Source organism: Haliaeetus leucocephalus, unplaced genomic scaffold, assembly GCF_000737465.1.
Source record: "Haliaeetus leucocephalus isolate CR32 unplaced genomic scaffold, Haliaeetus_leucocephalus-4.0 Scaffold751, whole genome shotgun sequence".
NCBI lineage: Eukaryota > Metazoa > Chordata > Aves > Accipitriformes > Accipitridae > Haliaeetus > Haliaeetus leucocephalus.
Window position 1 is genome coordinate 13,912,664 of NW_010973187.1, and position 25,142 is coordinate 13,937,805.

Genomic DNA, 25,142 nt, shown 5'->3' on the forward strand with positions numbered 1-25,142 from the left:
TGCATCCTTCTCTACCCACTGAGCAGTGTGGGTGGCAGTTTGTACCTGTTCAGGCCCTGTGAGTACACTGCATTTATCTGGATTATGATTATGCTTGTTGAGGCAGGAGCTTTTGCTCTGTTGTTTCATTCTTTATGCTGTCTTTCTGGTAGAATCCCAGTTAATAAATGTGTAAAATGCCTCCATCGCTCTGTCTGGATATAAAATTTTGGATGCGCCTGTTCTAGAGAGATTGCAATTAGGACTTTATTGAGCAAAGTTTTTTGGTTTTTTCTGTGTTATTTTGCTTTTGGTTTTTTTTTTTTTAAATAAACTAGAATTTGAAATTCTACCAAAAAATGTGTTCTTAGATATTGCACTGAAGTGCAGTCCATGTGATCCAGAGATCCAGAGTTGACTAGATTGCAATCCAGGGTATGTGGTCAAAATGACAATGGTCAGAAGTAGTGTTTCTTTTACTATGGTAGTTTATATTCAGGGTGCTTAACATAGGCTTCAGAGAGTAACTGACTCATCCGTGATGATAGATCTTGCTTCATAATGTAGAAGAGCAGGAAGAGAAAGCAATACTGTGGGTTTTGTGGTTTTCTTAGTTAATTTCTGCCCCGCTTCTCAAGAAAAAGAAATGCTTTTGGAGAAAACAAATGTTGTTATTTTAGCCTTAATGCAGGTACCAGTAGATGGTGCCACTGATTCTGTAATCTCTCCACTTACAAACATGAATTTTTATCTCCCCTGTGAGAGAGGGAATGAATTCAATCTCTGATTGCCAATTTCACTGTAATTGACCCAAGGCTTTTTCTTATTATATTTCACCTGTTGAGAAATACCCAGTCTCAGTATTCTTCCCCATGAAGAAACCTTTTGTGTTCTTTGAGGGAATAACAACAATGTTCTCTAAGAATTTAATTTTCCCCCAGGTATGTTCAGTTTACAGGGATGAAATTATTAGCTCTCAGCAGGCAGGTACTTGTTCAGACCAGAATAAAACTTTCTGCTATTTGTCTTGGGAGATGCCTTATAGAAATCCCCTCAATTCAGCCAAAGTCCCCTTTTAGTTTAGCTTTTGTATGTGTGTGTGAAGTAATGAGACTTTCACCTCTTCTGAGAGTTAATGGCTAAATGCTTAATAACATCATATTAATTTGCTGTGGCTAGTCATCCTTGACTGAGTGTTCCAACAAGCTTCAAAAATGTAAATACAGCTTCAGTTATTGATTAACAAGAGAGAATAAAAGCTGTTAAATAGCTAACTGGGATACCTGCAATGTTTCACCAGGAGTTTTATGTATTATCAGGAGGCTGCTTAGCTATGCCTCTTTCAGGCACTATGTTCTGATGCTTCTAATCCACAATTTAAATACATAATTATCCCTCTTTCTCTGAGTGGATATTAAAGATCTTGGAAATGTGCTTTAGTGACGTAGCAGTAGAAAGGAGAGGGGAGGCAGTCGTGTATGCTTTGCTTTGGGGTTTTTGTTGTGATGCTTTTGCAGTTTTACTTTGTGCCAGGGCAAGTTCTATGTATCAACTGTGCTTTTAGATTTTTTTGGGCAGCATTTTTTCTTCTTTCTTTTTTTTTTCCTTTTCCCTAGCAGTAGGGAAAACCTTAATCCTTCTTAAAGTGTAAAATCAAGAACCATTTTTCTCTTACAGGCAATTTCTTACTTGAAGCATGCAAATTTAAGATGTTTCTTTCCACTTAAACAGTAGGCTTGTTGTACAGTTCATCTGTTTACAGCATTAACTTATGTTTTGAAAATAAACCAAAAATGCTTTCTTCAGCTTGTTACATGATATTATGAGGCCTCAGAGTGCAGTTGGTTTCTCTGCATTTAAGTGATACATGCACATTTACACAAAGCAGCTGCGCTATATTTTGTGTCTTGTTACGTGATGACACAAACCAGGTTTAAGGGCCTTTATCCCATTTTTACAAGCGGGTAGTCTTTGATGTAAAGAAACAAAGTACAAACTAAGGAAAACACAAATTGCCCTCCAAAATTCCTTAAGAGAAACATGCAATACTATGAAATGGGTATGAAGGCATGTAATCAAGGAAAGAGAAAAGAAGAGAAGTCCTATAGAAATTTTTGAAATATTACCATTTGTGGAAGTACTAGCTGAGTTTTGGGGAAAAGTGTTGCCACATCACATCTGCCGAACTTTGTTTTATGTAATAACTACTACATTCATTTAGAAGTTCACCACCTTAAAAATAAAGATGTTCCTACCTTCCTGGTTATGTCTGCAGCTACTCAAAAGAAAAAAAAAAAAAGAAAATTGCAATAAGAAATGGAGTTCTCTGTAAGAATTTTTCATTTTGCATATTGAGAGGGATCTGAATTTTGTTTATATCTGGTAATTTCTTAAAGGTTGGGTTCTGTAGTTAAGATGGTGTTTGGCATTTCACCTAAGGCAGTAGTTTTGAAAGGAAATTAACTGTGAAGGATTCCAATAGGATGTGGTAGTATACCTTCTTCTATTGATATTTTAAAGTGATACCGCAGTCTGAAGTGTGAGCCTATAAAATTGCATGTACGTAGTTCTGTCAGTATATGCACATTCATTCTTTTCACAAGTAAAATGATACCTATACTTGTAGACATAAATACATTTTTGTCTATAAATTACTTGTCCATTTTGCCATCTCCTTTGCAGGTTGGATTTGCTACCGTTTTATGCAAGACTGGTTGCCACATTACATCCCTGTATGTCTGATGTAGCAGAGGATCTTTGTTCCATGCTGAAAGGGGATTTCAGATTTCATGTATGTTTTGTTGATTTAGTTTTTTGCATTCAAATTAACCAATCTGACAGTAGTCATCGTTTGGGGAATAAAAGAACGTTTGATGTTAACGTAGATGCTAATTCTTAAATTCAGTGAATATTTTTCTGTCATCTGGGCAGATTTGTTCTAGAATACTAGACTTGTACATTTTAAAAGAATTATTTTACAACTTACAATATATTTCTGCCCATATATATTAAAATGAACTGTACAACAGTTACAACAGAAGTTGCAAAAACTAGAAACTGTGCTCCAACTGTAAGCATTAAGAGTTTCTTGTAAATTAATAACTTGTATTTAAAATGAGAACTGACCTATTCTAACACCACATTCTCCTCTACAAGGTTACTGTTCTAATATAGTGGTTACTATTGTAATGTAGTGCTTAATTCAAATTATTTTTTACAATTTCATCAACCAAAATTTTCTATTCCTCACAAATGTATTTTTCAGTGTTGTTTCTTTCACTTTCTTCTAGGTTTTGTAATCAAATTGGTTATGGTGCACAGTGATGATTCCTTCAGTGTTTTCTGAGTTTTAAGGCACAGATTTCAATTTTTTTTTTTTCTAATACTGACATTAAAAATGTGTATTAATTGCTCAGACTTAAGTAATCTTAACTATTTGAAGTTAACTGTTTCTTCTCAGGAAAAGCTATTTCTGTTGGGGAGAAATACAATTTTGTATTTTGCGGATTATGTTTAGACATAGATATAAACTTCTGCTTCATTAGTAAAATTATGCTGGATGTCAGTAATTTTAAAAGAAAAAAGGAAAAAAAGTCTGTACGTCATTAAACCTGACTTGAAAAAGCTGTCAGTGTTTAATTAGGGACTATACAAGTGGTCCTATTCATATGGCAATTACTTACTAAAAATACAGAATCTAGAATACTTAACCAGTACTTCACAGTGGCAAAGAGGGGGGGTGGGAGGTGGCCAGGTTGATGTGTGCCTATAACTGTAGGTATGTTAGAGGACTTAGGGTTTTGGGGGGTCATGGGATGGGGAAAGAAATTCAAAAGCTTCTGAAGAAGCAAGATTGTAGAGAGACTTTCAGGAAACCTGGTAATAGGTAAAGGTAGAGCATAAGGAACCAAACAAATATTAAACACTGCTGACTTCCCAAGCTTATTACTCACATTCGGGTCAAAGTAATTTATAAGAGGTAGGTATTTTTAAGGACCTAAAATCAAATGTCTTTTTTTTTCTTTTTTTTTTTTTCTTTTTTTAGGTAAGAAAAAAGGACCAGATCAACATTGAAACAAAGAATAAAACTGTGAGGTTTATTGGTGAGCTTACCAAGTTTAAGATGTTCTCCAAAAATGATACTCTCCACTGTTTAAAGGTTAGTGTTGTGATAGTCCTGTACTCCTGTATAGGCTGATAATGTATCCCCATCCTATTCCCCTACATATATCTATTGCTGATGTTGTCCATTAATTCATTGCATATGATGTTTTAAACGTGGATATCTGTTGCTACTGTGTATAAGGAGACTTCTATAGCTGTTCTAGAAGTTAGAATGTTTTAATTTTTCTAGTGGTAAGAATATAGTAAAATAAAATTCCACCTTTGGACATAATCAAATTGCTAATAATTTTCTTTGTAAAGTGATGGTAGACATTGCTACTTATTCATCTGCTATACATTGCAAAACTCTCATGTTTTTACAGAGAAAATAACAGTAAAGGGAGGGGTTAGAGGCAGAAAGCTTTTCAGTGATGCCAGGACAGGCTTATATGCCATTTTAGCAGGTGCTTTTGTCAAGGAACAACCCAAATCTTTGGAAAGCATTAATCTCTAGGCATATCATCTCAGTTTGCATGCTGATAAACATTCAAACTTATCTTTGATGTCAAGTCCCAAATTAAAAAAGGGTTTTAAAAAATGAAAGTGCTTTTTATAAAATGTGGTTGAAGACTTACATGGGTTAAGATCACTTCCTTTGGAAATAGTTTCTATTCATTGACTCATTAGGTATTGACGCTGAATTCTTAAAAAATTATACTCACTCATCATTTTTCTTTTCTCATCTATAAAATGTTTTAAAATGCAAAGCTCTTAATTTTTAGTTATTGCTTAACTTAAACAATACAATTAAATTAGATGTGCTTTGAGGTTATTGTATTCTTGTGCAGTATTATTTGGTGGTTTTCCAGTCTAGCAGCAGGAATTTTAAAGCAGACATGACTGAGTTGGAAAGGGTATGGGAGAGATTATAGTGTTTGTTTTAATATTGTAGTCTTTTTATGCTAGGCTTAGGAAACATCCTGGGTTTTTAGGTTTCTGGAGCCTAAATTTGGGGTCTAGACTGTTCTTACAGTACTTTTGAAATGAGATGAATATTTTGAATGTTGTTAACATCTAATCAGTGAAATCAATTTTCATTTTTTTCTTAAAGAATATGGAATACCACAGTAGTATAAAGTCTGGTAGATAAAACTTACTGTTTTCTGCAGTTGAAAAAGATGTTTAACATGCTGTGTTTATATATAAATATATACCAGATGCTTCTGTCAGACTTTTCTCATCACCATATTGAAATGGCATGCACTCTGCTGGAAACCTGTGGAAGATTCCTCTTTAGATCACCAGAATCTCACTTAAGAACCAGTGTTCTTTTGGTAAGAGAACCAAATGGGGGAGGGTGTCATGCACTGAATTAAACTGATTACTACTTTTATTTTCTGGCTTTGCAATGTGGTCTGACTATAACAATGATTGTGACTAATATCTTGTCAGTTACAATGTTCAAGCACTTGTGAGTGAAAACTTTCATTAAGTTTTATCTTGAGTGCTCAGGGAGGATAAAGTTCTTGATTCTTTAATAAAAACAGAGACAAGTATGGGAGGACAATGAATCGGTTTTCCTGAAGTCTTGCCTCCTCGTTGTGCAGTGGGGTTGACATGGACTGGTGTTACATATGTTCAAGTCCTAAGCTGCTTTGGCACTATCAGTCTTTGTAGTCCTGTGGACTTGTATCATCTTGTTATTTATAGTTTGTTCAGTGTTGTTTTAGCTCTGAGATTTTACCTCTTGTGCGAATAGCTTTCTGAAAGCATTCTGGAGAACTTCAGTTGACCTATAAATCTGTCATGACTTAAAAGAAAATGTAAATAAAGAATTAAATTTCTAAAGCAAAAAGCTATTGCTTTTGAACTACAAATAATTCAGAGATAGAGCAAAAACAGAGAATGAGGTTGAAAGAATATAGTAGCTGTACCTAAACACACATGAGAGATTATTCGAGGGGAAAAATGGTAGTGAATGGAACTGGAGATAAGATACTTCAACTGGAGGTGAAGGCAGTTGTGAGAGGTGGTTTCTGTGCCCTGTGTAACACTCTGGGGTTGTAAATTGGAAGGAAGAGTTTATGAAGACACTGGAGGAAGGGGTTTTAGAAAGAGAGATTGGTAATTAAGTTAAGAGTAGAAGTGGCATCCGTAAGTCTAGATAGGTACTGGCAAGATTTAAAAATAACAAGGATTAGTTTTTGGTCTTTTTAGCATATGAATTTGAGCCCTGAATAATATGTTTACTGGCTTGAGAAACAATCCTAAACCTCTGTGTCCAAGGCAAGAGACTGAGTCAAACATGGCTGAAGTCTTTCAAAGATAGGTACTAGCAATAGGAAATTGCATTAAATTAAAAGCAACTTAATTGGATACAGACTGCTGAAATCTGCTGGATGAATGCGAAACATAACATAACTGTGAAGTGTAAGACAAACCACACGCACTGTTTCCATAATTGAGGCTTAAAGCCTCACAAGGTTTCAGATAAGTAGTCTTTTCTTATGCATTGAGGAACCAGATGATAGAGATGGCAGGTAAGTTTGGAATATCTATTGATTAAGAAGTAAAATAGGCTAAATAGGTTTGTATTCTACAACCGTCTTTATAGTTGCATCTTCTAATGTTGCCCTATAGAAACTATAGAGATTAGTTTTGACTTAAATAGTATTACACAAGTTGGATCATAGCCTTATGGTACCAGTTAGTGTGAACTCTAGAAAAGATTACTCCCAAAGCAAACTAATTAGCATCTTGTGGTAAAAATCTAAGTAAATAGTAAAGCTCATCTTATCAATTACTCTTATGGGTAGAATTAAGGCCTGTTGATCTTCCAAATAATTATTGGTCTTAGTCTTTACTGCTGATGATGCATTATGTAATAAGATGCCAAACAGGCTTATGTCTCCTATTAAAGACAATATTGCTTTGTCCTAGTATGGAAGAAAGTCATAGTTAAGAATGGATTTTAAGAGTAATTAAGGGAAAATTAATTAAGAAGCAGAGCATTCTGTAAGAGTGCCGCAAAATTAGCGGCACTAAGTGACTTATGCTAGAGAAACACTTAATGATCACATTCTGGTTTTGTAGAACTACTGTCATGTTTTGCAAATTATTTAAAGATTCTTCTTTTATCAGGACAATGTTTATTTCAGTTAATCGTTCTTCTTGGCAAGTCTTTCAAATTCAATGTTCTTTATGTAATTTAAAATATTAATGTAAAACTAACTTGGCTTTAGGATTGGTCTGTTGATAAATGGATTATTTGAATTGGATTATTTGAATTGGTGCTTTGGAAGGAAGATCAGCATTATCTTGATCTATGTTTCTATAATGTAATCATGCTAAAATGTCAAATTCTTGTGTTACGCTGTTGTGGTCTTGTTAAAAGAATATTTGAAGTTTTGGTATTAAAAGCTTTCTGATGCATTTTTTTTATCCTTAGACAATTTTGTCAAATTCTCTTTTTAAGCTTTAAGGCAAGATCATTTGTATTTGGAAACATACAGAACTTAAGCTTCGTGGTGGCTTATTTCTTGGGGTGACTCCTTTTATAGATGGAGCTGAAACTGTGGGAGAACGTTGTTTGTACAGACAGAGGCTGTGACAAAGTAATTTTAGTTAGAATCAGACTGTGTTAATTCACTATAACAGTAGTGTGCTTCCAGGAAATTTAAAATTTTGACTTGGAACTGTTGGAACAAGTAGCAGAGCAGAACTGTAGGTAGTAAAGGGGAGGAGGAGCTGAACAGTTTCAGTATCTTCAATTTAAATGTCAGTCATGCTGAAATGCTTTTCTGAATTGGGCTTTTCTGCTTAGGTTTTACTTGGTGACTTTTTTCTTTTTGCGCTGCTTTGCAAAAGTTCTACTTCTTGCTATGCAAATTGGTGTTACCAGGTTGGGGGGGGTGGGAGCAAGACTACTAACCGGAGGAGCACCTCCTAATTCTCACCAGATTTTCATTTGAAATGCATCTGCAATATATGCTATGTGCAGAGAAGTTTTGTTACTCACCAAGAAGGGAATAAAAAAAAAAGAAACCTTTTTACTGTTGCTGTTTTAAGCTGGACATTTTAATGTTGTTTGTGATCCCTTTTTATCAAAGGAAAAACAGAAATCTAATCTTCAAGTGTAATGCTTTACCTTTGTAGTTCTTCATTTTAGCATAGTAAGATGAGGACCCCAAGTAGTTAATTAGCTGAAAGCACTTGAGACTGCAGGTCTTGCTTTTTTTCTTCTGAAACGTGTCAAGGTTTTTGTTATTGTAGGCAGTGTATTGTTAGAGTTTCTCTTTCCTGCCTGTCCATCTGACTTGATGCCTTAAATGAAAAAGGATTGAAACACAGTTGCTTAAAATGGTGATGGCTTTTTAATAGAGATTAAGACTAATACCATCCACTTAGAGTTAGAATACATACTTGGGATTGCTCAAAAAAAATTATAAACTACAGTGATTTTGAGACTTGTGGTAGTGCATATTGTCTCTTCTGGGAAGAAACATTGTAATTATAACCTATTATTTACAGTATAATGTGCAACTTATTATAATGGGAAAATATACGAAGTATGTAGGTTTAGGGTTTTGTAAGTTTTATTTGTGAGCATTTCTGCCATTTTCTTTGTTATGCTTTACTTTGCCTCACTTCATTTTTCATTTTATAGTAGAACATGATAAATGTCATTAAGGCAGCAAAGATGTATTTTATCCTGATGCATCTAGAAAAGGTGAAAAATTTACAAAGGTAATATTGATATATATGACATGATAAGGTTTGGGAACTTTCTACTCTAAGTGTTTTTTCCACACATAAAACAATTTGAGTACTCCATTGTTAAAAGTGCTGTGCATCTGTTAAGTACCTGTAGGTAAACTTTCTACTCCTTGACAGAAATTTCCCATTTCGAAAGGAACAATCTCAGTTAAGGAATTTAGGGGGAGGCCATTTGTGTCATGGAGAAGGTTAAAAATGAAATGTCTTAGCATTGGTGTCAGATTGAGGCCTTCCTGGCAATGGATGCATACAACCTAGGAGGAAAAGTACATTATTTGTTGGGTTACCGTGTTACACAAAGCTACTCTTCCTCATTGAATTAGCAGCTGAAACTGAAGGTTAAGGAGTGGTTTGAGTATGTTTACATTTCAGTTTAACTGGACCACTGCCTTGTAAAAGAAACTTTAAATTATTCAAGTTTAGTGGGAAGTCCACAAGCATGAAAAATTGTGCTTCTTCACCAATGATCAAAGAAGGTTTAAACTCTTTTCATTAGTTCACTGGACTGCATGAATGTATATACCAACATTTGTGTGTGGTAACAAAACAGTACTTACAGGTTAGTTTTGTTGATTTCTTTGATGCTGTAAATTACTGTGTAGCCAACCTCTATTAAATAGTAAAGTCTAAACTGGTGCAGTTTCTTTTTCTGTTGAACCACCTTAGAGTGATTAGAATATATGGAATAGTATGATATACATAAAACATTTAATGTGACTTATAGAATTATACACATATATAAATGCACATATGCATATAGAAATTATTTTATAATGGAATTAAGCTCATCCTCATCTTTAACTGTAAAAATCAGCAGCTTGGAACCACTACTTTAGTTCTTGTACAGAATTTTTGGATACAAGAAATTTTTAAAACCCACAAAATAAAGTACATATCCAAAATGAAGGGTGGAGAAAAGATTGTGTTCAGTGAGGAAAATTAGGACAATCCTGACAATTAAGCACAGTAATTAGTGTTAACGTAGTAACCTTTAACATGTCTGATTTTACCTGAAATGCTGCTTTATGGTAGGTACTGTTTTTCTTGCAGTCTATTCTGCTTGGGTAAACAGCAACAATGGAGCATGTAATAAGGAAAATGCCATCATCTATACTATTGAAAATTCATGTGAAACCATCAATATAAACTCTCTGGATTTGCATACTGATGTAAAAAGTAGATTGCTACTCTTAGGATGATTCACTGTGCTTGTGTCAAGACATCAGTATTTCAGCTACTTTAGTTAAATAAAATCATGTTTTGAATAGAGTGACTAATTATCTTATTAACCATTTATCTAAACAGTAACATTTAGATTTCAAGTTAAACTTTAAATACTGTTCTGAAACCTTTTTCACCACAGGTGAACCATTATAAAAATAGGGATTGTAAAGAAAAATTAGCTTGGAAATAGCAACACAGAACCATGTATATGCTTTGCCCTTTCTTCTCTCTGCCCAAGTTTTTAACTTATTTTTCTGCAACCCTTCCTGTTTTCCTTTATCCCAAATATAACTCTCGACGCCTTTGGCTTGACAATGTAGTATGCTGATCATTTGTGTTTATTTCCAGGAACAAATGATGAGAAAAAAACAAGCAATGCATCTTGATGCACGCTATGTTACAATGGTAGAAAATGCCTATTACTACTGTAATCCCCCTCCAGCTGAAAAAACTGTGAAGAAAAAACGTCCTCCTTTGCAGGAATATATCCGTAAGCTTCTTTACAAGGATCTCTCCAAGGTCACCACAGAGAAGGTAAATCTTTAATACAGATTTTACTGGAAGTGATGTAATACTAACTTTTGAAGGGTTAATGGAGGGTTATAATTTATTTAATTGCAAGGAAGAGGGATCATTTTTGTATCCCTGATTGTTAAGGTAGTTTAATTTCTTTTATTGTAATGCATAGAAGCTCCAATCATGGACCTGCATTCTCCACAGCACAAATAAAGAATGAAATTAGAATCTTTGTGCTAAGCATCTTGTGTTCAGAGTAAGAGACAAAAGACTACAGTTAAATGCAGACTGTAAGAGCAAGGAAATTGTGGAACAGATTTGTACAGCTTCATTAGTAGCTACAGGACAGCAATTGCATTACGTATATAAAGTTTTCCGTAGCTACTGCAGATCTGGAGGATGCTTGAAAAACAGGATGAGGTTGCTTGCAGGTGCTTACAGGGATTTCATCCCAACTGTGAGAGACAGAGGATGACAGCGAGTGTCTTGACGTTTTGCCTGCTAGAATGTTAAGCTTATCTTGAAACTTGGTTTAGGTCCTGAGACAGATGCGCAAGCTGCCTTGGCAGGATGCAGAAGTAAAAGACTATGTTATATGCTGTATGATCAACATCTGGAATGTGAAATATAATAGTATTCACTGTGTAGCCAACCTCTTAGCAGGGTTGGTCCTTTACCAGGAAGATGTTGGAATTCATGTTGTGGATGGAGTGCTAGAGGATATTCGACTAGGAATGGAGGTAAACAACCAATATTCTTATTAAGCTATACTCATCTACTTATGTTGAAAGGATAACAGTAACATAATCTTGCTTAAAGAAAGGAATCCTTGGATTCTGGATTTTTATCTGATGACTTTTCTACCTCAGTTGTTTGCTTTATGTAGGTTTATTTAAATTAAAAAAAAAAATCCCCTAAAACCCAACAAACTGCAAAGATTACTAGGACAGTTGTTTTGCCCCCCTTGTCATAGCAAGGGCATACAATTTACTCTTTCACAGTGTAGTCAGATTCATGAAACTTCAAGTAACTTTGGAGACCAGTCCATATTTTGATAGATGTTATAATTACAAGAATTCTCTGGGCAATGTGTAATCATCATAGACTTAAGGAAGAGTGTACGCTAAATGTATTTGAACTTATAATAACTATTAGTTGACCAACTTTCATAACTACTTTCTAATGTTTAATTTCGTGTAATGTATATAGCCCTAAATAACTGTATCATAATGAATTCTATCAGGTTTTTTATACTGCTTTTTTCTTTAAAAAAAAAAAACAAAAACCAGACCTTTTACAAAGATTCTATTGTGTCTATGTGATTCAAGTGAATTTTTTGTTCTTTTTTGATAAAGGTTAACCAGCCAAAGTTTAACCAACGGCGGATCAGCAGTGCCAAGTTTTTGGGGGAGCTTTACAATTATCGAATGGTGGAATCAGCTGTAATATTTAGAACTCTGTATTCTTTCACATCATTCGGTGTGAACCCTGATGGTAGTCCTAGTCCACTGGACCCTCCAGAACATCTTTTCAGAATCAGACTGGTTTGTACTATCCTTGATACCTGTGGGCAGTATTTTGACAGAGGATCCAGCAAACGAAAACTTGATTGCTTCCTTGTATATTTTCAGGTATTCTAAACTAAATTTTATATAGTTCTGTAGATTTCTTTAACAAGCTAATGTAAGTCAGTCTGTTACATATTTCCCTCATGCTTCTCTAGCACTATAATTTTTAGAATCCTGTTTGTCCGATAGCCGTTTTATTTTAAAGTGACACGTATGTTCAGTTACATGTAGATGTTACTGTTCCAACAAACTTGCAGAACACTGGGATAGCAGTTGATTCACTGAAGGGTTTAGGTTTCCCCCTTCAGGGGGTCTTAGCAAGTGGAAGAATGGGCTGACAGAAACCTTGTGAATTCCAGCAAAGGTTAAGTATAGAGTCTTCCAGTTGGGATGGAATAGCTCTATGCAGCAATACCACCAGGCACTGACTACCTAGAAAGCAGCTTTGCAGAAATAGAGCCAGGACTCCTGAACTGTATGAATGTGATATTAAGTTCTGCACCATTAGGGTGATGAAGGCCAACAGCATACTATGTCGCCTTGGCGGGGGTGTAGCCAGCAGATTGAGGAAAGTGATTTCCTCCCCCCAGCTTCTGCTTGGCACTTGTGAGGCCACAACTGGAGCACTGGTTCAAGTTCAGGGCTCCCTGGTAGGTGAGAGGAGAGACATCAGCAAACTGAGCTGAGCCCAGTGTAGGGTCACCAAAATGATCAGGAGGCTCTCAGTGCTTACATTGTGGGTTTGTTCAGCTTGGAGAAGAGAATGCTCATTAGGTTGCTGTCCTCAGCTAATAGTGTTTGTAGAGGAGGAGTCATCAGATTCACCGAGCATGCCTGAGAAGTAAGGATGAGAAGTAATGGTCACAAGCCACAGCAAAGAAAGTTTTGACTCAGTAGATGCAACAGAGCGGGGAAAAGATTTCGTAACGGGAGTGTTTAAACACTGGAATGAGTTCCTCAGAAAAAGGGGAATTCTAGTCTATGGAGTTCATGCTAAACCTCTTTGGACTTAATTTATTTTTCTTTCTGCTTCTCTCTTTAAACTAAATCAAGGATATTGAAAAATAAAAATTAAGGTGATAACAACTTATTTCAGACCTTCAGGATGCATATCCTTCATCTGTATGAGATGTAAAATGATGTTCTGAAGTACGGTCCGGTCCTATTTTTAAACCCAAAATAAACTTTGTCAGTGGACAAGTATTTTTGTTACACCTTATGATTTCAAGAAGCATTCCTTTAGACCATGTCATCTTTTAAGTAGAGATTCTGTTACTCATACTTCATTTTCAGATGCAATTTTTGCAACACCTTTGTTCTCAGATTCTACTGTTAGGTTCACTTAAGATGAGCATTTATTTTTTACAATTTTATTGTAAAGGGTATGTGCTAATTTGTTATGAAGCAAACTGGATAAGTCACTTCATGCTAGCTGCAGTCTTAAAACTTTGTGATGTTTCCCCCCTTCTCCACGTAATATGCCTTTGGGGGAATTAATTTTCTTGAAAGAATATGGAGAAGGGAATTTAAAGTTGGCTGATTAAGTCCTTGTCTCTCATAGAAGGAATCTACCCTTAGAAGGCACTTTCTTTTCAGTGCTTTTTTTGCTCAGTCTTCATCCTTCTAACAGTTGTTACAATAAAAGGAACATATTCTTAATGTTTGTGATATCCAATGTTATCAAACAATGTTTGGTGATAACAAAATATCTAATAGTTGTGTGAAATAGGAGAGTAGTGATGTGAAATCTTTTGCGTTTTTTGCTGTACAAACATGGCTAGGCATTACAAACTTCATTAGTTAAGTAGTTTATAAATGCTAGTGTGCATATCATTTATTTGAATATTTTGTATTCTAGCGGTATGTTTGGTGGAAAAAAAGTCTGGATGTTTGGACAAAAGACCACCCATTTCCTATAGACATAGACTATATGATCAGTGATACACTGGAACTGCTGAGACCAAAGATAAAGCTCTGCAATTCTCTGGAAGAAGCTATCAGACAGGTGCAAGACTTGGAACGAGAATTCTTAATAAAATTAGGTAAGAAAATGTGCAAGGGAAATGAGGTCTTTTAGACAATTCCTGTATTTCTTAAAATTGTCTCTTGTATAATGATAGGTAATTATTGTTATTCTCGTGATAAAATCTTATTCTTATGGTAGAAATATTTTTGTAACATCTTTGCATTTTTCTGATCATAGAGATCATACAGAAACTGTATAACTCTAAAGTGATTCAGTGTTTTAAAGTCAATATGAATACTATTAATATAGTAGTGTTTGGAGAGGGGGAGTGTGTGTGTGTGTATATATGTATTAGTGTATCGAGTAGTATGGCGCAAATGATGAGGAAGAAAACTATGACTTTCATCAGAAAAATTTAAGAAGCACGCTGTACTGCAAAAAGCAAGGAGTATCTGCACACTCAATTACTCTAGCCTGTTGGTTGGTAAGCACTGATGGAAACCAGCTTTGCCATTTTGGTAGATTGGTTGCTTGCAACTCTGTGTTCCTTCCCCAGTTCTGGATTTGACTGAAGTTGCTGTGTCAGAGTAAGCATTAGTGTAAGACTACAATAAAAGAGAGAACATGTTTTGGTTTTAAAATGCTGTCAGGTACTTTGAACCTTACGCTTCCTTTGGAATAATTTTGAATTGGCTTTACATTTCAGTAGAGGCCAGAGGATGATTTTCTTTTTATGAATTAGAACTTTGGTTGGATTATTAAAGGGGGTTTTTTCCTTCTTAAAATGTATCTTTCAGCTAGGTTGTATGCTAGCTTGTAGTTCCTGCTAAAATTGCAGTGATGTATATTTATAAATCTTGTTGCGTTTAAAAATCAGTTAATTTCAAGAGAAAAAAGTTGGGCTTGCAGCACAGCTCAGTTGACAAAATACTGGTTAGTGTGTATCTAAAACTGCTGTTGTCATATTAACCTTTAAATGTACATACCAGTCCTTACTGTGCTCACTTCTCGTTAAATGGAATTGTTTTCTAATCTTCCATTATTATTTGAAGACAAGCTTGTTCATGAAAAGTTTTTATATGTAAATTTTACACTTTATAAGTGTTAATTAGAGTCTTAATAGCACTTCATCTAGTTAGACAAGTTCAATTTTTAAGAATAATCCTTTAATCCAGTGGGATGACTATGTGTAATTGTCAGGTAAAATGTTGCAACTTCTGTTTTCGGAGGAATTTTTTTAATATGCTGTTTGTTTAATTGACATGCCTTAAAATTACCTATGTAGTAACTGAAATGCAGATAAAAATTTCGTTACGGTATGATTAAATTAGTAGCTTTTATGCTCTCAAAATGGTAACCAAGAAGTAGTTTACAACTAGTTACATAAACTGTAATATTCTTTTGAAAGATACTCAGGACTTCTACAAATCATAAGAACTTCTGTTCTCTGGATCACGACCGCTGTAGTAGTTGGATTCAGTGTAGCTAAGGAGGGAGATACGTGGTCACTGAATGTGAACAAGTGTTGGAGAACATTTTATTGTGTGTGTTTTGGCATGAGCAAAGGCCATCAACAGTACAGCCCTTACTGTAGGGGGCTGTGTTGTGTCTGTCTGTCCATCTCCTCCCCAAGTGTGTTGCTTTTCTTGATAATGATATTACTCGCTTGCTATTAAACATCAGTATAGGGTGGGATACTCCTTAGTCCTCCTGTTAGGGCTGTTTGAAGGTGGTCTCAGGGAGGTTGTCATCTGCCTTTCTGGTCTTTGAAGGTTATGACAACAGATGCAAGCATATCTGAAGGAAATGAGTTTTTTAATACTTTAGCAAAAGCTCTAGTAAAACCGCAGTTCTTGATCAGTTTGTCCCCACAGTGCCTCGGTCCATGGACACTAACCGCTGGTAAGGTATTTTGCTAAAGACCACGATAAGCTTTGTTCTTTCGTCTGTCTGAAGTGTAAATTCTAGGCAGAACAGTGGGGTGGCTTGCTGCCTGCAGATCTTACATTCGTGACTGAGTGTTGGTTCCTCTGCCGCTCCAGTGATTTTGTACCACTGAGAATATGGAGTGATTCAAAAGGAACTCTTGCATATTTACGGGGCAGCACGTATTGTGAAGAGCACAGTGTTTACAAATAAGGGAAAAAAAAAAAAAAGAATGCTTTGAAACCCTGGAATATGAAGGAGGAAGTGTGTGTGTGTGTGTGTTCACTCAGAACTGAAACCCTCTAACTACCATACAACCATTTTATTTCTGAGTTTTGTCTAATTTAAGCATGGCTCTGAAATTCACCTCCTTCTAAAGCTGATCTTTGTGATCTAAGTAAAATTTTTGTAGAGACCTGGCTCTGTGTATGTGTCCGCATATTGCATCTCTTAAAGTAATCTGGAGGTGGAGAAAAAAAAAAAAATCTGGTTTGCCCCAAACCACTTGTATATTCAGAATCTAGACTTCTTAAGAACTGTGTACTGTCCTTTGCATATGGCAGAGAACAAACAAGGAGTGCCACAAGCACAGAACTGATGCATTCATTTGCTGACCAGAAAACTTTATACTAAAGGCTAACCCTTAGTGTGGTTAGTATAATGTCAAAATGTGAATGACAAACTGCATAGTAACTGTATTGACTCCTTACTAAAATCTTTGAAAAATTACTGGCTTAGATATGCTGTCTTGCAGAAGGCTGGCATCAGCATTGCTTTCTGCTAGCTCAAACCATGATGCTGTGGAGGATTATGTGGCTTTGCAAATTTATGAAAAACATTAGAAGAATGTATGAGAACAATAGTGTATGCTGGAAGTTTGTTCTTTTTTGCATTGGATGACTTAATTTTTGCACTAGCTGTTATCTAAAAACAGATCTTCATTTTTTCCTGAATCAGAACCATGCTTGATTCTTAAATATTTTTTCTGAAGACAGTTCTGACTGAAATCTGTTTCTGAGACTAAATTGAACACTGAAGCACAGAAAGAAACTAAAACCTATTTTTCACTACTGTGGGAGTGGTATAGATAAGGGTATTACATTGAAGGATACCTTATTGAAAGAAAGCAGAGGTTTAGAGAGCTACCCTTGATACCTTACACACAGAGTAAACTAAAATGTTTTGAGGGATAGAGGTGGCAAGTAGGTCAGTAAGGAAAACTGCGAGATGAACTAAAACACAGTGAAAGAACTGTCAGCCCTATCTGCAAGTAGAATGAGCACACTAGATAATACTTTTGGAAGAGACTCCAATTTCCTAAAGACTTTATATAGGCACCTACATCCTCGTAGGTTCAAGTGCAGCCTCGGGGCATTAGAAACGAGTCAGAAGGGTTTATTACAGGCTGAGAAAATAGTTGTTTCAAAGCTGTTAATTGACAGTAGTGTGAAGTACTGGAACTAAGACTGCAGGGGCTTGATGTCTTCTGGGTTCTGCTGGTTCTGTAGAGCATCTGTAATTTAGTGCTCATTTTGTTGTGTTTCAGTAAGGTTGCATGTCTAGTTTGAGGATATTTTGAAGCAGTTTGCACAGTGCAGCTTCTTGATTGTTGTTCTATGGGAGATTTTAAACATTCTCCATAATGTTTTCCTCCTTTTCTTGCAGGGCAATTACTACTCTTTACAAGTAAAGTAACTATACAGAAAATGTTTCATTCAGAAGTCAAATATTGTGACCCTTCGGAAGTTCTAGTGTTCAGCAACAATGGACTTTTGAAGTGATCTTCCACATAGAACTGGAGTGGTTAGGTGTGTTCTAATTCTGTTCTAGTTATTTGTTCTAAATCTCTCTCTCTTTTTCCAAATTTCAGGAATTGTGAATGACAAAGATTCCAAAGATTCCATTACGGAAGGAGAGAATCTGGAAGAGGATGAAGAGGAGGAGGAAGGTGGAGCAGAGACAGAGGAACAATCTGGAAATGAAAGTGAAGTAAATGAGCCAGAAGAAGAGGTGAACTTAATAATTTAGCTTGTCTCACATAAAAAGAGTAATGAGTAATCAAAATATTGATTACTCATTACTTTCAGAAGCCCTTCTATGTCACGGAGTTAGCAGGTGAAATGTGGGTATGCACAACCCCGTCAGTACTCTGAGGATGTTTCCATCCCAGTTTTGTATATATGGAAAACTGAATACAGGGTGTCTGAGGCTTATGCCAGAGAAATTACGGCAGAAACTTGAACCTGACAACTTTTCTCAGGGTATGTGCTGCTTCTCAACAAAAAGATGCCTTCAGTTTTTTGGCATGAAAACGCTTTCAGATCATTTTCTTTCTTTATCTGTTGTAGAAGCAAATGTATTGACTAGATGTCAAAGCAGTTGTGGAGGAAGAATAACAGGTGTTCAGAGTATGCCTGCATAATATGAATAAATAAGATTTATGGAGCATAACAACCTTTATTTACTGTGCCAATAATATTTTGAATCAGAGATGGTGGAGCCCATAAAAAAAAATGTGTACATAGAAATTCTAACTTGTCACAATGACACAGCAAAGTTGACACGGTAATGGTAGTGTTAGGAGAAAATGAGTTCATCAAGGAACTAGGAAACACTTTTTCTCCTTATGCTTAGGTTGGTTGGTTTATTAGTAAGCTTTCTTTCAGTCTGTGCTTTTCGGCATTAAAATTCCTGAAGTTTGGCCAGGTTTGTGCCTTTACCCACAAATTAATATCATCATTAGAATCATAAATGGTTGAGGGATGGGGAAAGGACCTCTGGAGACCTTCTTGTCCAACCTCCCTCCCTCAAAGCAGGTTCACCTACAGCAGGTTGCCTGAGGCAATGTCCAATCACGTTTTGAGTATCAACAAGGATGGAGGCTCTCCAACCTTTCTGGGCAATCTGTTCCAGTGTTTAAACACCATCACAGTAAAGAAGGCTTTTTTTCTTACGTTTAAATGAAATTTTTCAACTTGTGTCATTGTCTCTGGGTGTGTCCCTGGGCACCACTGAGAAGAGTCCAATTCCCTCTTCTTTGCTCCCTCCCTTCAGGTATTATACACATTGGGAATATCTTCCCCTACCTCAAGCCTTCTGTTCCCCAGACTAAACAATGCCATCTCTCTCAGCCTTTCCTATGACAGGTGCTCCAATCCCTTAATCATCTTCATGGCCCATTGCCAAACTTGCAGCAGTATGTCCATATCTGTCTTGTACTGGGGAACCCAGAGCTGGGCGCAGCACTCCAGCTGGGTCTTGCCAGTGCTGAGCAGGCAAGAAGGATCACCTCCTTTTGACCTGTCAACAACACTTTTTTCCTAATTCAGCGCAGGATGCAGTCAGCTGCCTTTGCTGCAAGGGTGCATTGCTGGTTCTTGGTCATTTTGGTGTTCACCAGGACCACAGGTCCTTCTCTGCTGATCTGCTTTCCAGTTGGGCAGCTTCCAGCCTGTACTAGTGATTGGGGTTATAGCTCCTCAGGTGCAAGGCTTTCCCTTCGTTGAACTTTACGAGCTCTTGTCAACCTGTTCCTCCAGCTTGTTGGGTTCCTTTTGAGTGGCAGCACAACCGTCTGGTGTATTGGCCACTACTCCCAGTCTTCTGCTGTATGTTTGTGAAAATATCAGATAAAGCCAAGTGAGTTCAGACTAGAACATTAAATACAAAACATAACAAACAAATTTACTAAGACTGAACTAAACAGATTTGGATGGGGTGAGGGTAGGAAGGATGCAGAAAATGTATGTGAGGAATCAGATGCAAGTGGTCTTTTTTTTGTTGTTGTTGTTCTAAAATAGAAGTTATTCATTGACTATTTCAGGAGGGCTCAGACAATGAGGAAGAAGAAGGTGAAGAAGAAGAGGAAGAAAACACAGACTATCTTACAGACTCCAACAAGGAAAATGAAACTGATGAGGAGAATACAGTATGTATTGTAGCTTTAGATAAGTGAATTGACTTTTGTATTTTGGTTTTCTTTACTGAATGTGTTTTGCCAATGCCGCTCATAACATATCTGGGAAAACATGGCAAGAACACTCCCTGCTATTCTTTCAAATACATTTTAGAGCTGCTTTTTATTTTTGCAAACTTTCATTATTACCTTCTGAAAATACTTATGCTGCCAGCTTTACTACAACATGTTTTCATAGGACTGTGCACTTTCACAGGTAGCTAGACTGGAAAAGCTTGCATAAATGATGGGTTTGCAATGCCAGCAAGCTGATATAATACAACAAGGTAAACTAGTTACACTCCACTACATCTCAAAACTGAAAAGGAGACAAACCAAGAAGTGAAAAACTCCTAAAATGCTAATTTGAGATTGGCAGATCATAACATCTGTAGCAAAAGAGCCCGTCCGGTTGAGCCTGAATTGCAGTTACATAGTAAGGAAAGTAACGATCATTACAGAACAATGTGTTGGGGTACTGACTTTAAATATTTTTGTTGTAGCATTGTGCTTTCCAAATACTGAAGGATAGTATTTGTCTTGAAAAGACCACCTAACTTTATGGACTTAATGAAAAAATCAGTTAAATTAGGTGTGGTAGGGATAGAGATTTTTCTTTGTATTGTTGCCATATCTGGAATGTGTACATATGCATCTGTACACATATGCTGGTATGTCAGGATATTAGAAGTGGCCAGCCTTCATAATAATAGATGCAATAAATGTCAGGAAATATTTCTTCAAGAAAATAATCCAGGCTGAAAACTTTTTTCTTTAACAATTTATTTTTTTAAAGCTTTTGATTATTTATTATATGGAAGCAATAAGGATATTTTTCCACTTATTTCTAGACTGGATATTCATATTTCTGAAACTAATGTAACAGAAGGGTTTTTTTCCCGTTGCAATAGGAAGTAATGATTAAAGGAGGAGGACTTAAGCATGTCCCTTGTGCAGAAGATGAGGACTTCATTCAGGCATTGGATAAAATGATGCTGGAAAATCTTCAGGTATAAGTATTTATTTTCTTAATGTAACTTGCTGTACAGCTAACTGTATTTGATTATTTTTTTGTAAGTGATTAATGCTTAGCCTACCATACTAAAGAACACAGATTTTTTTCTTAGATGTGGCCTTTTGTCTGCAATTGATATGTTTGGATAAGTAGCTTTTAGTAAAATAGCTGTTAATTGTATTGTTTGCCCAGTGAATATATGATGTGTTAACATATTTTACTGGATAAATAATAACTGATACTATGCAATGGTTCTGAGTCTATGATAGACTAGCCAAACTTAGGTTTTAATATGTTTAAAATGTAGCTGCATTTAAATTTACATAACCTTTAAGTCCTTTTTTTCCAGTCACATCTGGTAAATATTTGAGTATAGCAAGCCCTGTATAAGGAGTACATTAATAAGATGCTACAAAAAAATCGTGAATGTAGAACATCCATTCTCAACTGTGTCTAATCAAGTCTCTAGATTTCTTTCCTTAAAAGCTTGTTATTCAGAATTCCTTTAAAACTTGAAGTATTCTGTCCCTTGTCTTCACAAGCAAGAAAACCAAAGGAAAATGCAATAAAACTGAATACATTTATTTATATGACTCTTTTCCTGGAAGGTTAAACCTTTTCTCAGTCATGATAATATGAATGTTGCCAGACTGGCTGACATTTTTAGCATCTGATCATTTATAGAATTTACTTCTTTTTTTTTTTTTTAATAGCAACGGAGTGGTGAATCTGTTAAAGTACATCAGTTGGATGTTGCTATTCCTCTACATCTCAAAAGTCAGCTCAAGAAGGGTCCCCCACTTGGAGGTGGGGAAGGAGAGTCAGAGTCTGGAGATACAATGCCATTTGTCATGTTAACACGAAAAGGCAACAAACAGCAGGTAAGAGTTCACATAAGGTATAGATATTGTTTAAATAAATAAACTCCTTTCACTTTTTTGAAAGTCACACTCTGTGACTTTTGAAGTCACAGAAATTTTTTTTTCATCCTTTTCTCAGAATGACATACAGACAACTTTATTTTGATACATAGAAATTACCATATGTAGTTTCTTAGAATTCTTGGTTGTTAGTAGAAATCATGTAGAAAAATTCTGTGGTTAAATTATACCATTACTAATTATGTTTGGTAATTACACCAGTAGGACAGTGGTATGTCTTACATGTATTTTAGCCACTGAATGTTGAAAGGAGTAGGGGGGGAAAAAAAATATTCCAGAATCTTCAAGATTCTACGGATTTTTCTGAAAACGCTTTCAGCTTCAAATCAAGATATGTGGCATTTGCTAAATTCCATTTCCTAAGTAACTGCCATTTGGCTGAATTTGTTCAACTCGCAGAAAAAGTCATTATCTCTGAAGACATTTTTAGGGGACTATTCCAGAACACACTGAGTGAATCTCTCAGAGAAACTTAACTGGCAATCATGTTGATAAAACAAATAAATTCCTTCCTTCGTGCAGCCAAGCTTTATATTTGTCTTGGCTCTTTTTTCCAGTATATGTTTGAATTTTCGTACGTCAGCAAATGCATAGTATACAAATTAATTCCTAACGCATTCCACATGCATTTCTCGTCATGGTTTAGATCTTTTAAAGAAGGCTTTTCATTTCAGTTGTATAAATTGGTGGTGAAAATGATGAGTCTAGATGGAAAGCAAAACCAAGGCACTGTTTCATTCTGTGCATCTGTACCTTTCAAGTATTTAGATCCATGTCACTACTTGTTACCTGAATAGTGACAGTAGTTTAATGGTTGAGGTATATAAACCTGAAGTAGAGTCTTTCTCTTCCTTCATATGAAAGATACTTCAAAAATCCACGTAGAAAGTGAGAAGGTCTCCTTTCATTAAACACTTGAACTAATGAGCATGTGCTGTGCAAAGTAAGCACTTTGAAAGTGTCAGTGGCGATACATATTTGAGCACATACATACTTGCATTTAGTAGTGATGATTAACTGATTTCCTTACTACATTTGTTTGGTTATTCTGTTTTCCTGGAACTTGAATGTGGTATACAAAGTTCTACAGAAGTTTTGAGTGCAGAATTTTAACTGTTGTCATTGGACTGAGAAGGGATTTAAGAGAACTCTATTTTAAAAAATGGTGTTTAGGTTTTTGAGGATAATTTACTGGGAGTATCTGTAGTTACCAAGAATTTTAGGATCTTCGTATTCTGTGTGAGGGGAAATTATTGCCAACATGTGGCTTAAAAAGAAAGCAGAACTTGTTCAGGAGTTTTCTCCATTCCTCCCCTGATATTTGGTTTTGGGAGTAGGCTCTTCCTGCCAAAACTCCTCTCGGTGTTTCTAGAAATGTAGAAAACAGTTGCTTTACAGACTATTTCAGTTCTTGAGTCAGTGAAAGGCTTCTTTGTCCATAGTTCTGTATTCAGAAAAAAACCCTATGTCTTAGTAGTCAGTTTTAACAGAAAAATAAGCAGGAAAGAAGAGGTGGAGTTGAAAAGAAAATAATTATTCTTTCTTATACTACTTTATTTGAAATCTGCATGAGCAGAATATGCACAGAGTTTTGAAGTGATGGATGCATACCTTACTGTTAAGTTACAGTTGTAAACTTTCAGCTTTTTAAAAACAGTCAAAAGGAGTTTGCAGACAACCTGGACAGCTGTAAGTAACTTCTTGTCTGCACAGTTACTGGAATGATAAGCGCCACCACCTCACTATACATCAACCTAATCACTTGCTATGTTAGCAATTGGTTTGGTCTGTGTGTTCTTTGTCAACAGTGCTGAAACTAGAAATCTTTGCTGTAAGAAAGTACTTACTGATGAAAATGGAATATGCTGTGCTTCCTTCTGGAGGTTAATATTGGTAGTTGAGGTCTGGTCACTAAATACTCAGTTCACATACCAGTTATTCAGCCAGATTTTAGTGGAGCATTGACAACTAGCTTTTTGAGGCAACACAAGAACAACTAACTGCTATTTACCAGCAGCGTACAACCTGAATTAATAGTCATTGCAGGCTGGTAGTAACAAGGACACCATATTTTATCTTTTTTTCTGTCATACTGATTTACAGAAACAGGCGATAGCAAGGATATTGGGTAGACTAGTGTCTTGCAATTGATGTCTGTTTTTTTTCACCTGTCAGCTATAGCAAAGAAATTGTGTGAGAAAACTTACAAAACTAGTAGCAGTAGAACTGAACATGGTTATTGGAAATTAGACTACGGCATCATGATTTATCCACAAGCCATGACAGACCAAAGGGAAATAAAGAAATATTGCCATCATAAGGGATTGGAGCTGAGGTCTATCTAATACCATTTGATATTTATAAAACTGTCCAAGAAGTTATTCCATGTAGGTATGAACTAAAGTGAGATTTAGACAGTAAAAGCAAGTCACCTAGTGTCAAGAAATTTGGTTAATACCTAAGGCAAAGATTTCCTTTCATTTGAAAGATTTTTAGGAAGGTTCCATAAAAGAACAGTAATATCCATGAAATGGTCAAGTCTGTCCTTGAATGTGGAGTTCTTTATCTCAGTGACATTTTTATGTACTCTGCAATCTCATTTTCTGATTTATTTTTTATCTTTCTCCAGTTTGCCATCTTCTAAGTGAAGTCCTTATGTTCTGTCCCTATCTCACAGATTTTATAAGAGGTTTTTGATACACCTCTTCACTATTTACAAATTGGAAATATTTTGCTTGCTCAGTGTCATGGTTTAACCCCAACCAGCAACTAAGCACCACACAGCTGCTCGCTCACTCCCTGCCACCACCGTGGGATGGAGGAGAGAATTGGAAAGGAGAAAAAAAAAAAAAAAGTAAAACTTGTGGGTTGGGATAAAGACAGTTTAATAGGACAGAAAAGGAAGGGAAAATACTACTACTACTACTAGAATATACAAAACAAGTGATGCACAATGCAATTGCTCACCACCAGCTGACCAATGATTAGCCAATCCCCAAGCTGTGGTGCGCGCAGGCCAACTCCCCCCAGTTTATATACTGGGCATGATGTCACATGGTATGGAATATCCCTTTGGCCAGTTGGGGTCAGCTGTCCTGGCTGTGTCCCCTCCCAGCTTCTTGTGCCTCTCCAACCTTCTTGCTGGCTGGGTGTGAGAAGCTGAAAAATCCTT

The 25,142-nt window shown here is 36.0% G+C and overlaps 1 protein-coding gene across 4 annotated transcripts in view; it reads left to right on the top strand.

The window, feature by feature from the left end:
- Positions 1–25,142, top strand: part of UPF2 (UPF2 regulator of nonsense transcripts homolog (yeast)) — a 65,903-nt gene that overhangs the window by 26,650 nt on the left and 14,111 nt on the right. For 3 of the 4 annotated variants that reach the window (XM_010580991.1, XM_010580990.1, XM_010580992.1), the window contains 11 exons: positions 2,662–2,770; positions 4,025–4,138; positions 5,301–5,417; positions 10,432–10,617; positions 11,136–11,339; positions 11,955–12,230; positions 14,026–14,209; positions 17,930–18,069; positions 19,883–19,987; positions 20,926–21,024; positions 21,743–21,910. In XM_010580991.1, the coding sequence (XP_010579293.1) occupies positions 2,662–2,770; positions 4,025–4,138; positions 5,301–5,417; positions 10,432–10,617; positions 11,136–11,339; positions 11,955–12,230; positions 14,026–14,209; positions 17,930–18,069; positions 19,883–19,987; positions 20,926–21,024; positions 21,743–21,910 (1,702 nt within the window). The other variant, XM_010580993.1, reaches the window with a different exon arrangement.